The sequence below is a fragment of the Erpetoichthys calabaricus genome, chromosome 6 (genome assembly GCF_900747795.2).
Source record: "Erpetoichthys calabaricus chromosome 6, fErpCal1.3, whole genome shotgun sequence".
NCBI lineage: Eukaryota > Metazoa > Chordata > Cladistia > Polypteriformes > Polypteridae > Erpetoichthys > Erpetoichthys calabaricus.
Window position 1 is genome coordinate 160,835,541 of NC_041399.2, and position 22,278 is coordinate 160,857,818.

The 22,278-nt window shown below is 37.7% G+C and overlaps 1 protein-coding gene across 3 annotated transcripts in view; it reads left to right on the forward strand.

Annotated features, from left to right (window-relative positions):
• blvra (biliverdin reductase A) overlaps positions 1-19,362 on the forward strand; it is a 46,319-nt gene extending 26,957 nt beyond the window's left edge. For all 3 annotated transcript variants that reach the window (XM_028804058.2, XM_028804057.2, XM_051929088.1), the window contains exons 4-7: positions 13,462-13,559; positions 15,536-15,643; positions 16,888-17,056; positions 17,291-19,362. In XM_028804058.2, coding sequence (XP_028659891.1) covers positions 13,462-13,559; positions 15,536-15,643; positions 16,888-17,056; positions 17,291-17,564 — 649 coding nt within the window. In that variant the 3' untranslated portion in view covers positions 17,565-19,362. The remainder of the gene's footprint in view (positions 1-13,461; positions 13,560-15,535; positions 15,644-16,887; positions 17,057-17,290) is intronic.
• The last annotated feature ends 2,916 nt before the right edge of the window (positions 19,363-22,278 follow it).

Genomic DNA, 22,278 nt, shown 5'->3' on the forward strand with positions numbered 1-22,278 from the left:
GCCTCCAGTCATTACATTTATATTCCTATCATCAACTGGAATACTTTGAAATTATTTGGTGGTAAGCTGTAAAATGATTTATGCTGTCAGTATCTTAGTAAAAATACATATGTTTGAGACATTGTAAGCATAAAAGTGGATAACTTCACATATGGATTATGCAACATGAGTAACGTGAGATTTATTAATGGGTGTTTTGATATGTTGTCTAATGAAATCAGCTTTTGAAAACATTCAGGGCATGGGCACAACTTATTTGTCCCGATCAAACCATCCAGGTAACATCTCCAACACCTGTGGACTGTTTGGTGTTGTAATGTATAGGAACTAGCATAGTGAAACACCAGTTTTACAATGGTAAGTATGTCTGTATTGATCACAGTGCGTCTTGAGGCTTTTGTTCATCGGACATTCTAGCCCTTACAGCCATCTTTTTTGTGCTTCTTGTTGCCATAGTTCATCAGACATTCTAGCCCTTTATATGCCTCTTTCTTTATGGTACTTGTTGCCTTTGTTAATCGGACACTCTATTCCTTACATCAGGCATGTCAAACTCACTACCATTGGTGGGCCGCTTCGACTGCCATACGTGCGTCACCGGGCCGTACTGTAACAAATACTATTATACAAAGTTAATGCAGCTTTCTTTCCAATACTGAAAACTTTAAAAAATGTAACACTTAGAGTTTAAAGAAAAGCAATTTATTTCCATGTAGTCTCCATACAACAGTGTAGAATTAGAGTCTTAATCTCTTAGCTAGGTCCTTATTATATTACTAGGCTCACCCGCCTTTTAAGGCGACCAGCTTTTATCCTCAATTTGTGTGCGCTCCATGTGTACGTCAGGCATGTAAGTGTAGGGAATGAGAACATCAAAGTGCCCATTCATAACATCTCCCGAAAACCTAAGTTTTTTTATCCCCTCGAGTGCCTGTTCAAACTTGGAGTGTAGGACTCCATAATAATATACTCGAAACTCATAGGGGAACAACTCTCCCGCTGCCATTAGCTCAGAAATGGTACCATAAGTTTGAGACTTTGACATTGGATTCATTTAAGGAATACATTATGTACAGTATGTTAGTCACTGTCAGGATCCTTTAAAATGCAAAAAATTTTCTTAGCAGTGATGAAGACAAATGCCTTATGCTTAGATTTCTATTTCAGGTTGTGATAGTAAATGAAATAAAACAATAAAAATTCAATTAATTTTTTTAGACCTCTGTGTTCCTGGAGAAAATGTTTGTTTGGCAGAACATACACTGGCAGCAAAAACTGAAAGCCCAAACTCCAGCCTATCACAGGGCGCAATCACACACACCCTCAAACTGGTTAAATTCAAAGTTTCAATAAAATGGGATTTCTGGAGGATACCCACCTGAGCAGAGAGAGAACATGTGGCTCCATACAGAAAGGGAGGCAAAGCAGCAAGCAGCTGGAGTCGACAGTAAGATACAGAAGGCTGCAGAACCAGCTGGTACAATGCCTCACCCCACAAATAACGCGTAACGAAATTATAACTGCATTGTTACAGTTTCAGAACAAAGTGTTTTTGTTTTGTAAACTCATGTACATTCCTTTAGAGAACACATAATGGCTTTTCCAGTGTAATGTTGCACACCATAGCATTCTATGCAAATGCCCAGCACTGAGCTCTGTTTGTACTAGTTTACCTCTTATAGTTACATTGTCAAGAAATTACCTGTTTTGGACTTGTTTCATGGGCACATCGTTACAGAGCAGAGCTCTATGTACCCATCTGATATCCAGTGTTGGCTTAAGGGGAAAGAGCAGAATGTAATGTTTTTAAGTTATTTTTATTATCACTTTTACGGTAATTTTAGTTGAAGTGTGCCAGTAAGTCTGGGACTGGGTTTAAAAGAAGGATTGTTGTGGTTCATTGTTTTTATTTAAACAAATTAATAAACCACTTCCCTACCAAAAGCTTAAGGTACTTATTCCGTTTAAACAAATAACAATTTTTTTAATTTAGTCAAATAATGCATATTTACTGTATATTTAGGTAATCATTTCATTTGAAAAAGGTAGCCTATAAATAACTAATAAATAAAAGGCTACAAGTTCTAAATACTTATAAAAATGAATCATAAGTATCATGCCACAGATGTAGAAATTGATGCTGATGACAAAGAAGGGGAGGATGTCAGCTGAGCCAAACCACTGAGGTCATTGTGATTTAAAGGAATATTCCACCAAAAATGTGTGTGGGTTTTTATTTAATATGTTACTTACCCCATGTAGTTTAAAAAAACTTTTGATCTCATATTTTCATGCAGACAGAGATAAAAAAAAGTCTTATACAATGTAAGTCAATTGGGACCAACAGTTGAACAACAGCAAACAATATCAAAATGCTCATGAAAAAATCTCAAGTTACACATGTTGCATAGTTCACTTGTGAAGTCATTTGGTCTTTGCTCCCAATGTCCAACACACATGCATTTATGCTAAAATATTGTTAAATAAATCACTTGAGGAAAACCTTCTTGTGTATTAAATTGGAACATGCTCAGATCCAAACCAGCATTTGAATTGAAGATCTGCCTCCAGTCATTACATTTATATTCCTATCATCAACTGGAATACTTTGAAATTATTTGGTGGTAAGCTGTAAAATGATTTATGCTGTCAGTATCTTAGTAAAAATACATATGTTTGAGACATTGTAAGCATAAAAGTGGATAACTTCACATATGGATTATGCGACATGAGTAACGTGAGATTTATTAATGGGTGTTTTGATATGCTGTCTAATGAAATCAGCTTTCAGAGATTTTGAAAACATTCAGGGCATGGGCACAACTTTTTGTCCCGATCAAACCATCAAGGTAACATTTCCGACACCTGTGGACTGTTTGGTGTTGTAATGTATAGGAACTAGCATAGTGAAACACCAGTTTTACTATGGTAAGTATGTCTGTTTTGATCACAGTGTGTCTTGCGGCTTTTGTTCATCGGACATTCTAGCTCTTACAGCCATCTTTTTTGTGCTTCTTGTTGCCATAGTTCATCAGACATTCTAGCCCTTTATATGCCTCTGTCTTTGTGGTACTTGTTGCCTTTGTTAATCGGACACTCTATTCCTTACATCTCTTTCTTTGTGCCTCTTGTTGCCTTTCTTCATCTGACATTCCCTCCCTCTTGTTGATCCCAAATGACATTACATCTGGGCATTGACACCAAATGTTTTGTTGTTGTTGTTTATATATATATAGTAAAAAGATCAGACTCGACACACTTAAAAAGGTTTGGATATAATATCCATGGCTGCAAAGGCTTTGAAAGGAACAGAGATGTTCACAAGACTGAGTCCAAAACAGAACTGATCATGGATTGTAAAGATGGTGGTTTTAAATAGCCAGACCGGAAGTGACGTAGGGGAACTGGAAGTGACCGTCTTCTGACACCAATCTAGGTGCCGGAACAGGAAGTGATGTCAATTGAGGTGGCAGCGCCAGAAGTGACGCCATCCTAGTCACCGGAACAGGAAGTGACGTCATTCTAGGCGCCAGTGTGTGTATGTATATATATATATATATATATATATATATATATAATATACAGTGGAACCTCGGTTTGCAAGTAACTTGGTTTATGAGTGTTTTGCAAGATGAGCTAAAATTTTTTATATTTTTTGACTTGATAAACGAGTGAGGTCTTGCAATACGAGTAGTATGTATTCGCTTTGTCTGCTGAGCGTCATGTGATCACAACTGAGCTGATGGTTCTTCTCTCTCCCTCTTGCTGAGGGATTGTGGGCAATCGTCTCCTATTTTCCGTCTTAGTCGGCGTGCCTCACTCATATAGTCAACATCCATACGCGCGTATACTGTTTACTACAGCATTGTGACTGTGTGTGTGCACGCTGTGATGTGTGAGTCTCCATCTTGCACCCCTAAACACGAAGCTCAGTCTCAGTACTTTAGCAACGGCAGCATTATTCAGCTTGAAACAGCAACAGCGCGATTATTTATTGTAGCGGAATCTGCCACTCTCCTATACACAAACACAGCAGTCAGGCAGGCTCGTGGCCAAGTAATACTGTGCCCTGCACATTTATAATGTTCCTTGTTCCTTGTATCGCCCATCAACGGCGAACTTCTACAGTGCTGGGAGACTGCGATTGCTTTGGGACACTCTTCCACGTGTCGTCCCGTTGGGTGGAATCCCACAAGAGTTTAGAAACTCACTCACACCAGCCATGATTCTTTTTAAAGGTAAAGTGCAGGTTAATTTGTTTTATGTATTTTTACTTTATATTTTGTATTAATCATTTTATATGAATAGTTTTGGGTTGTGGAACGAATCATCTAAGTTTCCATTATTTCTTATGGGGAAATTTGCTTTAATACACGAGTGCTTTGGACTGCGAGCACATTTCCGGAACAAATTATGCTCACAAACCGAGGTTCCACTGTATATATATCCATCCATCCATTTTCCAACCCGCTGAATCCGAACACAGGGTCACGGGAGTCTGCTGGAGCCAATCCCAGCCAACACAGGGCACAAGGTAGGAAGCAATCCCAGACAGGGTGCCAACCCACCGCAGGATACACACAAACACACCCACACACCAGCCACACACTAGGGCCAATTTAGAATCACCAATCCACCTAACCTGCATGTCTTTGGACTGTGGGAAGAAACCGGAGCGCCCAGAGGAAACCCACGCAGACACGGGGAGAACATGCAAACTCCACGCAGGGAGGACCCGGGAAGCGAACTCAGGTCCCCAGGTCTCCCACCTGCGAGGCAGCAGCGCTACCCACTGCGTCACCGTGCCGCCACTGTATATATATATATACAGTCAAAATAAGTACACATAAAAATTGAAAAAGGTTTGGGGCAGCCACCCATATATTGTTTCCTGGCTGCAGAAGGGTATAAGTTATGCCACTGATGTGCATTGATTTGAATTCAATACGGAACTGATGGTATGGAGGTAAGATGGCAGCTTTACAGGCCAATACAGGAAATGAGGTCATCTAGGGTGGAACCGGAAGGGTCCTCCTCCATAGGCTCAGACCCGGATGTGATGTCATCAAAACAGCCTGTACCAGAAGGGTCTTCGTTCATGGGTTTGAGACCGGAAGTGACATCATCATCAGGCCCTGGAAACGGAAATGACGTCATCAGGCCCGGAACCAGCGGAATTTGCTGTGAACAGTCTGCAGGAAAGCAAGAAAAAGAGTTAATGCACTCCGCCACCCCCTGGTCTGGTGTGGAATTACTTTCATTCAGGCCCTTCAGCTGTAAACTAGGTGTATTGTAGAGTGAGCTAAATTTTAACAAAGGAACTTGGACAGTACACAGGCTTGGGCAGGTTTATGGCAGATGAAATTTAGTGTAAGTAAATCTAAAGTATTACACATAGAAAGTAGAAACATTACATTTGCATATACAAGGGGAAGTCTTAAACAAGAAAGTACCCCATAAAAGAAGAACCTAGTAGTCATAGTGGACTCATCACTGTCTACATCCCTATAGTATACAGAAGTGATCAAGAAGGCAAATAAGATGTTATGTTATATATCACGATGTGCGTGGAACAAGTCAAAGGTGGTTATGCTTAAGTTATATAACACAGTAGTGAGGCCTCACCTGGAGCACTGTGTACAATTTTGGCTTCCATATTACAAAAAACACGTAGCAGTGCTAGACAAAGTGCAGAGAAGAGTGACTAGGCTGATACTGGGACTGAAAGGTATGAACTATGAAGAGAGATTGAAGGAGTTGAACCTTTTCATTGTAAGCAAACAGTTTAAAGCACAGGTGTCGAACTCCGGTCCTGGAGGGCCGCAGTGGCTGCAGGTTTTCATTCTATACTTCTTCTTCATTTGTGACATGTTTTTGATGCTAATTAACTTCTTTTGCCTTAGTTTTAATTAACTTGACTCAGACCCCTTAGTTGTCTCTTTTTCCTTAATTAGCAGCCAAACAATAATGAGACACAAAACAAGCCGCCACATGACCAGCTCACCTGTGCCCAGCACATAATATCTGAAAACAACGAAAGGTGAAGGTCTCAGTAAGGTTTATCTCTCAGGTCACCAAAACATTTTGACTGTGTTCTTAGAAAAAAAACAGAAAATCAACAGTTTTAGAAATGTCTGCCATGGCAGAATGAGAGCAGCAACAAGCTGTGGAATTAAATAACGAGTTTAATTAACAGCAAGAATCAGCTTTTCATTAAGAGACTGGTTGGAGGGAAAATTGGTTGGAGTTTGAAATTCCAGTTTAGCTGGTCATCTGTCGGCTTGTTTCACATCTCATTTCTGTTTGGATCTCATTTAATGAAGAAAGGAATAAATTCAGAGGACTGAATCCTTAAAAACAGGGCTATTAAAATGAAGGGAAAATGAGTTAATTAGCCATGAAAATTGATCAGTGATTAGGAAAAGGGTTAGTATGAAAACCTGCAGCCACTGTGGCCCACCAGGCCTGGAGTTTGACACCCCTGGTTTAAAGGTTACAAGATCAACATTTTAAAATAATGAAAGGAATTAGCACTGTGGATCACAGCTGTTACTTTAAAATAAATTCTGCAGCAAGAACAGTAGGACACGGTTGGAAACTTGTTAAAGGCTAATTTTGCACAAATGTTAGAATCATAGGCACATGGGATAAATTACCAAGTAGTGTGTTGGAGTGTAGGACTTTAACTTGATGTTATTTTGAACAATGTTGGGCTGAATGACCTGTTCTTGTCACAATTGTTTTAATGTTCTAATATATAACATGTTTAAATGTAATGAATTATTATTATTATTATTATGTTTGAAAAAATGTTTTTGTAAAAATCTCTAAGAAAAACTCCAGCATAAGGAGCAGGACTCTGAAGTATGGGTTGAGGTGAGGACAAAGAAATGATTAATTTGGGGTCATGAATATTCAACTGATCTGGGTCTTCTGATTAGTTAACTACTACTCAGTTTTTGCAAATTGTTTTACTGTGAGAATTTATGGGTCTTATAGGTGTTCAAAGTGCAATTGGCATGACCATTCAAGATGGATTTGATCATGTGCTATCAGATTAATTTAGAATATTATCATTTGGAAGCCACATTTCATCCTTGAAGACAGGGATTACCTCAACTGTTGTATCTTTTGTAGCTCCTAGATATCTACTGTATGTCTTGTTTTTGTTCTTTTGAAGCAGAAATCTCTCAGAAACTAGGCCTCAGTAGCAGAAATATAGATTTTCTACTTTTTGTCATAATATGATGCTCATCAAATTTCAACCATGGAACATGGAAAATTAGATTATGTTTAAAGACTAATATGAGCAAGAGTTAGTCAATGAAATACATTTATTAATTAATTAGCCATATACCTTTTCTTGCATTTTTATTTTATAAATGTGTTCATATCTGACAAATTACCAAAATATATCTAACCATCCTTTTCTGTTTACTTGCTTTTGCAAATTCAGGGTGTGTACTAGCAGCATCAAATGCTAGGCAGGCATCAGGTTGCCAAACCATTACAGCACACAGTCACCCAGCTAATTCACAGTTGGAAAAAAATGTAACAAGAAAAACAAAAAGTATGCAAGCACTGAGCCAATGTGCCAAATCCAGAGAGATTGTGAAAGGGCTCCAGATTCAAACTTGGTATTCTGGAGCTATGAGGCAGTAGCACTAACTACATCACCACTACATGTCCCACTAGAAGGTACTGTTTTGACTAATTACTTCAAGGCATTTCTGATGGGCTGAAATACATCATGTAGTTGAGTGCTACTGACATTAAATTTGCTATTAGCATATTACGTTGCGCTCACTAGTCTGTGCAATGTATGTTCTTAAAACTTTCATGCAGCTTTTATTCCATTAAGAGGAGATCACAAATGGTTGAGGAAGAAATCTCCCCCATGTCTTTTAGAGATAGTTCCCTATTTCACCTCCAGTTAGTATTACGGAAAAAACTCTGGGATAGATTGGGAAACTGTAGTGGGCCACATCTCCCTTTGTATGTGGATAAACACAAAGGTCCATCTGCAACAGTTAGATTTATACCCAGCGCACAAGATACAAACCTCTTTCACTGGGTGGACAAACACCATAAATGAGGTAGATTCAGTACACTGTAAAAGTAGTGTCTGCCTGTTGAGTGGCTCATGAATGTGAAAGGCTGAACAGCTGAAGTGACAAGGTGATCATTTTGTTAGATTTTAAATTACACTGAAGACAAAAGCAGATTAAAGAAGTTGATATTATTGGGTAACACAATGATCTGATGCCAGTCAATACAGACCAGAAACTAGCATTCTGTTGTTTGACTGTTTTTTTTGCAATGTGAACAATGCATGATATTTCATGTCTCACTAGTCATTGGCAAAAGAAGGACAGATAATATTAGCTGGATAGAGACGTCTGCACATGAAAAGCAAAATTCTGATATGCCGTCACCAGACGTTCATGCCAAAAATGCCACTGATTTTAACTTATGCAAACATAATCTTTTCAAAGCAGCTTTAACTGATATTATGTGGCAAAATATACCGATATCCAGGCAAACTCCAAATCGATTATGAGAGAAAATACATGACAATCAACTTCTGTATAAAGGTTGATAAAAGTGAGACATTTACAGTGCATCCGGAAAGTATTCACAGCGCATCACTTTTTCCACATTTTGTTATGTTACAGCCTTATTCCAAAATGGATTCAATTCATTTTTTTCCTCAGAATTCTACACACAACACCCCATAATGACAACATGAAAAAAGTTTCCTTGAGGTTTTTGCAAATTTATTAAAAATAAAAAAAAATGAAAAAGTACATGTACATAAGTATTCACAGCCTTTGCTCAATAATTTGTCGATGCACCTTTGGCAGCAATTACAGCCTCAAGTCTTTTTGAATATGATGCCACAAGCTTGGCACAGCTATCCTTGGCCAGTTTCGCCCATTCCTCTTTGCAGCACCTCTCAAGCTCCATCAGGTTGGATGGAAAGCGTCGGTGCACAGCCATTTTAAGATCTCTCCAGAGATGTTCAATCGGATTCAAGTCTGGGCTCTGGCTGGGCCACTCAAGGACATTCACAGAGTTGTCCTCAAGCCACTCCTTTGATATCTTGGCTGTGTGCTTAGGGTCATTGTCCTGCTGAAAGATGAACCGTCGCCCCAGTCTGGGGTCAAGAGCGCTCTGGAGCAGGTTTTCATCCAGGATGTCTCTGTACATTGCTGCAGTTATCTTTCCCTTTATCCTGACTAGTGTCCCAGTTCCTGCCGCTGAAAAACATCCCCACAGCATGATGCTGCCACCACCATGCTTCACTGTAGGGATGGTGCCAGGTTTCCTCCAAACGTGACGCCTGGCATTCACACTAAAGAGTTCAATCTTTGTCTCATCAGACCAGAGAATTTTCTTCTCGTGGTCTGAGAGTTCTTCAGATGCCTTTTGGCAAACTCCAGGAGGGCTGCCATGTGCCTTTTACTAAGGAGTGGCTTCCGTCTGGCCACTCTACCATACAGGCATGATTGGTGGATTGCTGCAGAGATGGTTGTCCTTCTCTGACAGAGTGACCATTGGGTTCTTGGTCACCTCCCTGACTAAGGCCCTTCTCCCCCGATCGCTCAGTTTAGATGGCCGGCCAGCTCTAGGAAGAGTCCTGGTGGTTTCGAACTTCTTCCACTTACAGATGATGGAGGCCACTGTGCTCATTGGGACCTTCAAAGTAGCAGAAATTTTTCTGTAACCTTCCCCAGATTTGTGCCTTGAGACAATCCTGTCTCGGAGGTCTACAGACAATTCCTTTGACTTCATGCTTGGTTTGTGATCAGACATGAACTGTCAACTGTGGGACCTTATATAGACAGGTGTGTGCCTTTCCAAATCATGTCCAATCAACTGAATTTACCACAGGTGGACTCCAATTAAGCTGCAGAAACATTTCAAGGATGATCAGGTGAAACAGGATGTACCTGAGCTCAATTTCGAGCTTCATGGCAAAGGATGTGAATACTTATGTACATATGCTTTCTAAATTTTTTTATTTTTAATAAATTTGCAAAAATCTCAAGTAAACATTTTTCATGTTGTCATTATGGGGTGTTGTGTGTAGAATTCTGAGGAAAAAAATTAATTTAATCCATTTTGGAATAAGGCTGTAACATAACAAAATGTGGAAAAAGTGATGCGCTGTGAATGCTTACCAGATGCACTGTACATTATGTGTACATCATCCTGGCACAAAAAGGGAATACTCTAGATCATGTGTGCAAAATGTTTATAATATAACTTAATTTTATATTTATTGTGAAGTAAAACACCTCATTTAAATTTCAGTACATGCAAAAATAAATAAAAAATTTCTTAATGTCTTAAGATTTACTGTGGAAATTTTGCATATTAGTTGATGTTTACCAAATAATACAATATGTTGAACCCTCATTTGACTTCAAATAAAAACCAAGTTTGCAACTCAAACCATCAAGTACAAGGGTCTTTTTGTTCACCTTATTGTTTCTTCTGATTATGACAAGCAATACAGCTCTGACAGGTTCTCTGACACCTGAAAAAAAACGTCAGTCTTATCAGAAAGTCTGAAGTAAAGCATCAGCCAACCACTGGGAACCAAACATCACTATCAGTGGCTACAAACTGAGTTTAGTGGACAGGTTCACATATGTTGACAGCACACTGTACATTATCATTGATGATGAAGTGAACACCAGAATAGCAAAAGTAAGCATGGCCTTCAGGCACACAGTAATGTATGGTACAGAAGAGGCTTCAGCTTAGAAACTAAGTTGAAAGTTTACAGGGCCATAGTTCTTTGTGTGCTTCTCTAAGCCTGTGGGATTTGGATTGTCTGCCATTGTCCTGCAAAGAAACTGGACCATTTCCACACACCCTACCACAGAAGACTCCTTGGTATCAAATGGCAAGAGTTGCAGACACATAACTCACATAAATGCCCAGATTTGCCCAGCATTTACAGTACATCATTCTGATGCATTTCCAGCTCTGATGGGCCAGCAGGGTAATTTGCATTGCCTCCCTAAAAGACTCATTTATGATGAGCTTCAACATATCAGGCATTTCTGTCAATGTCAGAAGAAATGATATAAGGACCTTTTGAAATTTTTATCAAAGGCCTTCAACGTCAACCATAGTACTTTTGAAGTATGCAGCTCTAGACATGATAAATTGCATTCAGCTGTCCATCTGGGTCCAAAGATCTTCTAAATCCCCATGATCACTACAGCAGAGCTGCGCAGATAGTTGGCAATATGCCCTGTCCACACTGCACAAAAACCTTCCATGCACATATTGGACTTTTCAGCATCTACGCACTTCCAGAGAGATGACTAAATGGTCTTCATTATATAGATGGAAAAACAGACAGAAACTGGATAACCAGGAAAGGAAAATTTCCATCCTTCCCTTAGTTTATCTGCTGTTTCCCATTTTAGGCTTACTAGAGACTGTGCCTTTCCTGGGAACCTTGAGTTAAAAAGAGGCAGGAACACTGGATGGGGTACCAGACCATCGCAGGGCACATTATCACACACACTCACACCTACTAATACAGGGCCAGTAGAATGTCATGAATAAACCTACAATGCATGTTTTTGGGATGTGGGAGAAACCTAAAAAGTAAACTGTAATTTGTCAAATAATAACATCCACCTTAATAAAAGGACAAGCGTCTGTGTATTTGAATGTCTGTCCAGTTACTGTGTCTATGTTATATATATGTTATATATATATATATATATATATATATATATATATATATATATATATATATATATATATATATATATATATATATATATATATATGTTATATATTTGGTATCTGATTTGTAAAGAAAGTGCTAATATTTTTGATGAGCCATCTTTTGGGCTGAATAACGTTGAATTCATTGAGATCTACATTAATTACTTAGATTTTAACCCATCTTAGATGGAAAGTACAGCTAGTCTACTATATTTTATAATAAAATGCTAAGGTCTGTGTGTGTGTGTCCGGTTCCTCTTAGGAATCTGTAGACAGTTTGGCTTAGGCGACACGATTGAAAGAGGAAATGTGAGTGTGAGACGCATGAAGAATTGTAAAGGTGTAGGAGAGTTACTTTCAAAAAGCGGGAAGTGAGCAAGGCACCCTGAAATGACAGAGTCTGAGAAGCAGGCTTTATGGGAATGCACTCGAAACAGAGAGAGCGAGCAAGAGAGCGCCAGCCAAGAGAGGTTAAGACACACAAGGATAATGAGACAAGGCGCTGACAGTATACATAGGGTAAGAAATATAATACATTTTTAAATGTATTCCTTTATCTGTCTTCAACAGTAGCTAGCTACAGTATTAAATAAATGAGCAAGTAATCCAAAGTACTGCTTAAATCATTTTGCACCATCCAGACATCAAATGAAACTTTTATATGTGTGTGTCCTTATTGAACAAATTTGATTATGTTCTTGCATGTTGATAAGAATTGTTTAACCTTTACATAATTTAGAGAAAAATTCAAAATGTCATTTCTGGATGATACGACAGATTACTTTAATTAAGTGTTAAATTCAAAATCAGTTTTTTGAAGTGCAAGTTTTCATCAAAACTTGGCAAATATTCCATAATACGTTGTAGCAGTAGAGGTATCAATCCACCTCTTGAACCCTCAAGTACCACTCCAAACACCAGGTAAAAGCACAAGACTTCTTTATTTTACAATAATCACATGCACAAAGCACCCTCCACTCCACACTACTCATATAATAAACAATACTCCAAATACTAATACAATTACCAATCCTCCTCTCCCAGACACTTCACCACCCTACCTGCCAGCTCAGCTCAGTGTACTGGGCTTTCCCAGAGTCTTTTATACCCCCTGACCCGGAGGTGTTCCTGTTCCATTACCCACAAGTCCTTATTCATTCCGGGTCAGGGTAGAAGTCCTTTTCTTCAACCTGTAAGTACGTCATCTCTCCTGTTCACGTGACCAGGACATACTTCCAGGTTGTAGGGCACATATGAGTCCATGGGCCTCCCGACAGCGACTCCCAGTGGTCCCCAAGGTATCCAGCAGGGCTGTGTATAAAAACTACATAGTCCATGAGGCCCTGCTGGAATTCGGGGCACGTCCATGCTGTTGGGAGAGCTCCTCCTGGCAGCCTGGGGGTGAGGGCTGGAATATGAAGCCGGCAATCCATCACAACATCTATTGATATCAATTATTTGTTTTCACAGGAATTGTTTTACACCACATATGCATTTTGTATTCTGTAGGTAATTTATTTCCATTTTCTCAAGATGCCTTCCTTTCTCATAAAAACAGTCTGGAACTTGCCAGTTTGGCTTTGAGATTGCAGGCTTCATCGATGGGTTCTTTCACTAAAGAGGGGAAGATGGGCTTCATCTTGTTTCATAGCAATTCAGCTTATAGTGCCTTTCTCCATTTTGTCTTTTTTTTTGACTGGGCAGAAAGTTTTTAGAAGCTGGAAAGCACGTATGTGTTGAGTACCCCATGGCGTTGTCCTTGGATGTTGCCCATGATCTTTGGGACCTTGCTGATGAGAAAGGTAAGACAACTACATGATCAGGATTAATCCTAATGTTTCAAGAAGTTGCACTTTCAGAGCCCCATGTACACATTACTATTTATTTGGAGGTGGGTAGGGATAAGATTTAACTGTTTTTTAAGTGATGCTTTCTTTTCAAACTGATCAAACCAGAGCAAATAAATACAACAAAATTAATTAATTAAATTGATGTTCTTTGGCAATTTGCACTGTACATAATGTAGGGCTAGCACTCTAAGTAAATCTAAAAATGGGAGTCTGGACAAACACAAGGCCAGAAATTATGGAGAAATATTTCAGGCAAAATTAAATAAATAAGTACATAACAAATAAATAAAAGTACTGTGAAATGTGAAAATAAACAAAGAAAAAGAGCACGAATTGTAATCCATCCATCCATCCATTTTCTAACCCGCTGAATCCGAACACAGGGTCACGGGGGTCTGCTGGAGCCAATCCCAGCCAACACAGGGCACAAGGCAGGAAACAATCCTGGGCAGGGTGCCAACCCACCGCAGGAATTGTAATCCTAAATAAATAAATATGTCATAGAATATGTTTTTTGTTGCTTATGTATTTATTTAGTTTTGCCCGTAATACTCCTTCAAACACAAAATGAAATACGGCTTGAATTAAAAACTGATACTTTCACTTGTCAAAGCAGAGAGGGCGGCCTCTAGTGAGCAAGGAGTTCACTGCACTCTGAATACTTGGCAATACTGCTACTATAATAATAATAATAATAATAATAATAATAATAATAATAATACTGTAATACTTTTGGCTTGCCTTTTTCACTAAAATCCTGTAATTGGGAGGCACTCACTGGCTTTATGTATAATAAAGTCCATAAAGTTAAATTCTACAATCCAGTGTTGTCATTTCTTATATTATTTCTATTGCAGATTTGTGCTGATACTTAGACAGGGTTTTATTGAAACATTTAAGTTGGGAAGTGTGCACTATTAATTGTATCTGTTTGTCTTCTAAAATTGCTGCTGGTAAAAACTGAGAATAACAGTTTTGAGCATGAAGTATAAATGAGCCCTTAGAATACCTAAAAAAAGCATACTTTGTTGACTTAATGTGTATTTATACAATAATACTGATAAAGCTACCTTTGTTTTAATTGTTTAGTGACTCTAAGCTTGTCTTTATGTGCTTATGATTTTTTCGTCTTCCTTTTCAAATGTTTTCTGAAATATTCTTGGTTTCTTTTCCAATAAAATAAATTAGCTCCTTCTTATTTTGCCTTTCATTATTTTCTTGAGCTTCGGCACTGCTTTTATTTCATTCAAAATAAAAGTAAGTATCATGAGTATTGTTTTTTTATGTTATGATAGCTCCACATTTTTGTACATTCTATTCTAATTCTTAAGCCAAAATGTAGCCAAACTAAATTATATACAGGTAAATATATTGAGCAGCTGGGCCAATTTCAAAAAAGATGAGATGTAAGTATTCTTATGAAAAAACTAGAAGGACATAAGAGTTAAAAAAAAAAAACTACCAATCAGGCCTGTCTTGAGATTGGTCTCAACCCAAGCAGCCTGACAAAAAACTCGGCAGAAAGGCTTTGGCCTACATGGGCCCAAAATGGGATCTAGCTTCAAAGTTTGATATACTTCTTTGAATGTCCCAAAATGTACAAAAATACCCATACATACCCTTCAGGGGAGAGAAACCTTAAAACCTCTGGCTTGGTATGAGACAAGTTCCACTTAAAACATTTATTGGGTTTAACAAAAAAAAAAAAGTCAAAATAGACAAAATGGCACACCAGAGCAAACAACTCCAAAATGTGATCCAATGGCCAAAAGCTTAAAACAATAAATTTAAAAAACAAAAAAAAATTACGTAAACACTTAAAATGACAATAGTAAGAGTGTATTTTGTATTTAAAGGCCCTTAATAGTATAGTTCCTGGGATGAAAATGGAAGTTCTATTCATGTGTTAGTGCTGTTTTTTTTCACAGGGAAGGTTCTGCATGTAGAGCACATAGAGCTATTGACAGCAGATTATAAACAGCTAAAGAAGGATATTCAAGGCAAGGAACTCATAAATGGAACATTACATTTTACAGGTTAGTTTTAAAGAAAATCACTGATGACGTCACTCAATGTTTGTCGTTCTCCTATATGTGTATTCTTAATTCTTTTGTCACTTTCCCTCCCCCTAACCCATCCCAAGTCAAAAACATGCTGGTAAGTTGATGGGTCTAAACTGAGTGTGTACATGTGACAGAGCGTACCCTGAATTGGACTACCATTCTGCTAATATGTTGCACTCAGTGGAGTTCAGAGAGGCTTTGATTCCCAATGACATACAGTAGACCAGGTGAACAAGGCCGATAAACACATTTATGTGATTGTAACTGTTTATGTACAAATGTATCTGAATTTCAATGATTCATTAAAAACAGCAAAGAGAAAAATTTGCTTGCTACATGCCAGTCAGTTATAGTCAGTTACAGCACCTGTGCCAGTATGGTGGCATAATGATTACCACCGCTGCCCTACTGTCCAGTGTCTATGTGGGTTTACCTCTACGTACTATCGATTTACCTACAGGGCTGTGGATTTAGTGTTAGTCGGAAGCAATTATTGAGTTGCTAGAGGTGAAGTCGGAAAAAATGTACTCCGACTCAGATGAAATTTAAATTGTAATATAATGTGTTAAAATGTTGAGTTTTACATACACTTATTCAGTTGAACTATTTCTTATTTTAGCCTTTTGATAAAAATATATCTTCTTTTTAATTTTTTTAATTGTCCTATTTTTGTCCTATGTTTGTTACTCAATGTTTGTAACTTCTTTAATAAATAATATAAAAAGCGACAACAGCACTGCCTTTAAGTCCAGACTTTAACAGGTTAGGGTCCAGGTCGTGATGAAATATGTTTTATCTTGTATGTTATGTGCTTTCAATGAAAATAGTAAATATATGGTCTAATTACATATATAGAAGTCAGATTCAATGTTTCAAGAAATGGACAAGTCAGAGTCAAAGGCTTTGTGTACCGACTCCACAGCTTTGCCCAAAACCCTGAGGAAATTGCAACATTACTTAATTTTTCATGAGGATCTCTTACATGGCATCTTTGCTTTTCATTATCTAAAATTGCAATGTAATGACTTAATAAAACAACAGGAAAATTTTTCTTTCAATGTAAAATCCCAGTTTGTCTTGTAGATATTTCAGTTTTTTAAAAGTTGCTTAAGTAGACAGTTGTAATCTGTACTGTTTTTTGCTTGTCACAATTTCTCATCAACCTTAAATCTATGGGTCTGGCAAAGTTGTGAGCCTGTTCTCCTCCGTTACTGCAGGTGGCCCCCTTCCTCCATCTTTCAGATTCATCTCCTTCAGTGGAATAGCAAGGCTGACATGGCTTGTGGATCTTTTCGGAGAGCTGACCTTAACATCAGCACACCTAGTAGAAGAAAAAGACAAGAACTATATTAAGTTAAATGCAAGCTTTCATACCACAGAAAACCAGTGAGTTTTGGCTTAATAATTGTACAGTATTTTGTATGTTTTTGTCAAGTAGTAGTTCGGACTCTCCACAAACCCCACATCTGGAATGAGCATGAACATTTAGGCATGATTGCCATCTGTATAATTTCAAATACAATATGTTGAATTCTGTTGGAAAATGTAGAGAAAACTGAATCAAGAATAAATTAAGAATTTTTAAGATTGATTATAATAATTTATTTTATTATTTTTTAGGCCACTTACTTGGATTGAGGAGAGAGGTCCAGGGTTAAGCAGATGCAAAAACATAAACTTCCATTTTACCTCGGACACTATGACATGCTTACCTGATGCCCCCCGTGAGTTTGTCGGTGTTTTTATGCAGGACTTCATCATCTTCAGCCAGAAGCTTCAAGGTCAAGTCCGCCAAGAAGCGTTGCAGGGAGAGAAGAGACGAATCCTACACTGCTTAGAGCTGGCAGAAAAGATCCAACAACTGTGCGAAAAGACAACTGGCAGTCGTATGTGATTACAAACATCACCATAGCTAGTCATCTAGGAAAAGGTGCACAAATACTGGCGTCTTGTGTAAGCACAACAGGCGTGTTGTCATAAATAAGGAGTTAACCACGTTGTAATGGCAAGTAGCTAAGTTTAAAAGCCATAAGTAATATAATTCTGTGCAATTGTTGCACTTTATTCAGAATGGAAGACAATTAAACAGTATATGTGAAACACTATATAAGAAAATGAGAGTTACATATTAAATGTTATGGGAAGGGTTGCAGGGTAGTGTGATCTATTAAGATTATTAATATATATTAATTAAGGTATCTTTTATTAAAGGGAATTGCAAATACAATAAGATTTCTTTAAATGTAAGTAATTAATTATTATTAGCATCCGTCTTCCAAGAAATGCACAATATTTTAATTGTTCAACCCCACAGATCTTTCGAATCGGTTCTGAATCTGCCTTTTGTGGGACCTGGTCCTGCGCTGTGCTAACCTAAATGAAGGCGTTCACATTGCCTCTGGGAAATGCTGTGTGCAGTGGCTGGCACTGGTCCTTCACCACTCATATGCTGTGTGCTTGTGTGACTGTAAGTGTGAGTAGACACTCCTTCTGATTGGATTTCATTCATTTAATTAAGGCCTAATGCTTTCAACACCCTTAAGAATGTTTTGTTTAAAGTTTAGGCTCAGAAAATGAATGGGCTTTGCCCAGGACTCTCATTTAAGATCATACATGGTCCTATGCTGCAGTCACTAGACTTCCTCAGCTTCACCAATAGGACTGATCTTCTCGTACAGTTAATGAAGAAAAAATAACTGAGATATCATTAGCAGCAACAATAGTGAGTCAATGGTGAGGGGGAATAAATGTCATTAGATGAGATCACAAAACAAGCCTCAAGTAAAAGCAGCTCACTTTACTTAACACATTTTACACTAAAGATAAACAATGGAAGTCTTGAGGAATCTGAGAGGACGTCATGACTGAAGTATGATACCTTGCATTCACAGACACCACTCCTCATACGTACTTTAGCTATGCTAAATGTGATTTTCTTTTATCCCACATCTGGCTGGAAGTTCTACTTGAGAGGTGTATGCACATTTCATAAATACAACTTAAAAACTGTCTTTCAGATTTCTGAAGAGTGGCAGTGTTGCATGTTGGTTGAACATTTTAGAGTACACCATACACAACAGTATTACTACTTTTACTACAAAAAATCTTACTAAACAAAAAAAACAGCTTTATTTAATGGTGGCCAAGGTATAGCATGTGTGCAGAATGCTTGACAGAGCAGATTAAGGTAATTTAACTTGAAAACTCTTACATAAAATTGCAAGAAAAATGAAACTGCTTATAATTTTAAATAAAGGAAAGTTTCTGTAGAATCTATGACCATGTGATGAAAAAAATAAGCTCTAGAATATGAGTTTTGTTTCCTTGTCAAATCAAATATTTTGTACTTACCAAATTCAAATGACGAGTGTGTTTAATATTAAAACCCCACTACTGTTCTTGTCCTGTTTTGGGAAATTTAGATTACTGGTTGCTAAGCCTGAGACTGTAGTTTTTGTACCATTATATGTACAGATCACTCCATGTTCTGATACCACTTTAAATTCATATACGTAGTGATCATAATGTGCATGTCTCAGTCATACTGATTCTGAAGAGGGCGATATAATAATAACAATTAGAACTTTTTGCCTGTACTAACTTACATGTATCATGCTGGAGTTTTGATTCCTCTTTTGCCAAAACATCTGGCGCTGTAGTGTTTGTGTCAAGATTGCAATATAGAAAATAAACTGTATTCTATGATTGGACTCTTTTTCTGCTTGTTGTTTATTTTATTATTTATATATTATTTGTATATTTCTCTTTCTCTCTCTCAAGCTTCTATAAAGTTTTACCCCTGAGGACAAATAAAGTTCTATCTATCTATCTATCTTTTTTTTTTTAATTTTATTTATTAATTTTATTGTAATCATTCCATACAAATAAATCAATTTATAACAAAAAAAAATTTGAAGACTAATCAAACCCCACCCCTGAGAAGGAGAGCTTAGCCAAAGGAGAATTGCTTAGGGCTTTTTAATAAGGCAACAATAAACAAAAGAAAGGAAGAAATATATATAGGTAAATAAAAAATGGAGAAGGGAAATAAATGCGGTAATAGTTATTTCACTTATTCTAAAATATTATTGATTAGATCCTGCCAGGTTTTGAAAAAATTCTGTACAGATCCTCTAACTGAGAATTAGATTTTTTCCAATTTCAAATAATATAAAACATTGGTTTCCCACTGACTTATCAGAGGAGAGTTAGGATTCTTCCAGTTTAACAAAATAAGTATAATTTGTTTGTGACAAATAAAATTTGATCTGATTTGATGTAAAACTACAGTTTAAAAGTTAAAGAAAAGTGGATGAACGCATTATTAAGGAGAGAATATGCCTTTTACTTGTGCATGTCTGAGGTGCTTCAACAAACAGAAGATCAATTGTGATCCAGAATTTGAAAAACTGACTGAATATGTCCACGTTACTGCCTAGGAGCTGTTGCATCGTCCTGCTGATGTTTAGTTTTAAAGTCGATAACAGAGTGATTAGTAATTCTGATCCAGCGTCTAGTGGCATGTTCCTTTTTCGGCACAACGAGCTGAACCTGCTTTATTCAGATGTTAACACCTTCGTATGAACATCTGGACAGGTCTGACCATCTTACTGCCAGCTGTAGCCCTGTTATTGATGGCAGCAGTTCTCCAGTTTCTTATTCTTATTTGTGTTTAGGGGGTTGTTGTTTATTTTATTATTTATATATTATTTGTATATTTCTCTTTCTGTCTCTCAGGCTTCTGTAAAGTTTTAATTTACCCCTTAAGTTCTATCTATCTATCTATCTATCTATCTATCTATCTATCTATCTATCTATCTATCTATCTATCTATCTATCTATCTATCTTACTCATTAAGACTGAGTACTTCAAGCAAAAGTGTGTCAAGAAATGCTACGGGGGCTTCTTTATACCAATATATGCCTGCATAATGCCTCACTGTGACTGTGACAGTAAAGGCAGTTTTCTTCCCTTTTAGTCATTCATTTAGTGGGGGATTTGTTGTTTTTGATACTACAATAATATTTATTGAGCTTCTGTTGTAGCAGTGCTACAGATTAATGGACTCCATTTCCCAGCTGCCCCGAGGGTATTGCCCTGATTGGATGTCTGCAACAAGTGCAGGGGCTGCTGGGGACAAGAAGGGCCCACGGGAACTTTTAAGGGAACCGGCTAAGAAGTAAAGGCCCCCATTGTCTGTTTGTATTCACCTGTTTGTCTCGTGTGCCATAACCCTTGTGGAATATCGTTTATACCCCGGATCGTGAACCTGTAAGGATGTATGAACTGTCCCGTGCCTGCCTATCACATGGGTTGTGTTAGATTGGTCATCTTGCCTCATCGGAGGGAGCGCTCCCCAAATCTCATCACTCCTCACCGCATCTGGACTACTGGTAGGACTGTTTACTTACATAAAGCTGTTCCCAGGATCGACATCTTTTACTCCATAGAACATCTTCAGTTACTGCTGCACTGGGATTGTGTTAAGGACTTTGTCATGAGTGTTTACTGCTAGGCGTTTATTGTTGTGTGTTAGTATTTGTTATCGTCATAGGGGAAGGGGAGAGTAACCTGTTTATTAGGTGTTTATATTTCCTTGTGATTCAATATATCACATAGTTATTTATTCAATTTGCTGTTAATTGGTGTCTCTGTGTGTGAGTTGGGCTAAGGCTGGGTGCTTTCCTGGAATCTCCACCAAAAAAATCTATCTATCTATCTATCTATCTATCTATCTATCTATCTATCTATCTATCTATCTATCTATCTATCTATCTATCTATCTATCTATCTATCGTCTCAAGTTGGCCTAACCTGCAGGCTTTTGGATACTAGTGAAAACCAGAATACCAGATAAAACAAGTGAAAACAAGAGCAGAATATTTGAACTCTGCCTAGAAAGTGACCAAACCAAATCATCTGTTCTTGTCACTAATGGTATTTTCAAACCTGCCCTCTATGTTTAAATAATTTGTAATACAGTGTGGATGACTGGACAGTAGAGGGCGCTCGAACATTAGCAAAACTGAGCAGGCCCTAAGAAAATGATGGTTTGGGAGAATTTTGACAGGCCTCTAACAATAATTGAAGTAATACTGAAAAGGTCCATCACTTGTCATAATTTATCACAATATCTGGTATCTCTCACATTCATTAATTGTGCAAGTGTGTCCTTTCCCCAGTGGCAAAAATGGCTTAGAGGAAGTCAATTTTTAAAAACACCAAGGCACTAAATGAACATACTGAGCTTATCTCAACTTAAATGGTAAGGGATGATTTCAGCCTCAGTAGTTGAAATCAGTAGCCTTTATGTTATAAGCAGCATGGCCTTTCTGTATTAATCATGCATGAATGAAAAAGAAAGATACAACAACAACAACAACAACATTTATTTATATAGCACATTTTCATACAAAAAGTAGCTCAAAGTGCTTTACATAATGAAGAAAAAAAGAATAAAAGACAAAAAAGAAATTAAAATAAGACAACCTTAGTTAACATAATAAGGAGTAAGGTCCGATGGCCAGGGTGGACAGAAAAAACAAAAAAAAACTCCAGAAAGCTGGAGAAAAAAATAAAATCTGTAGGGGTTCCAGGCCACGAGACC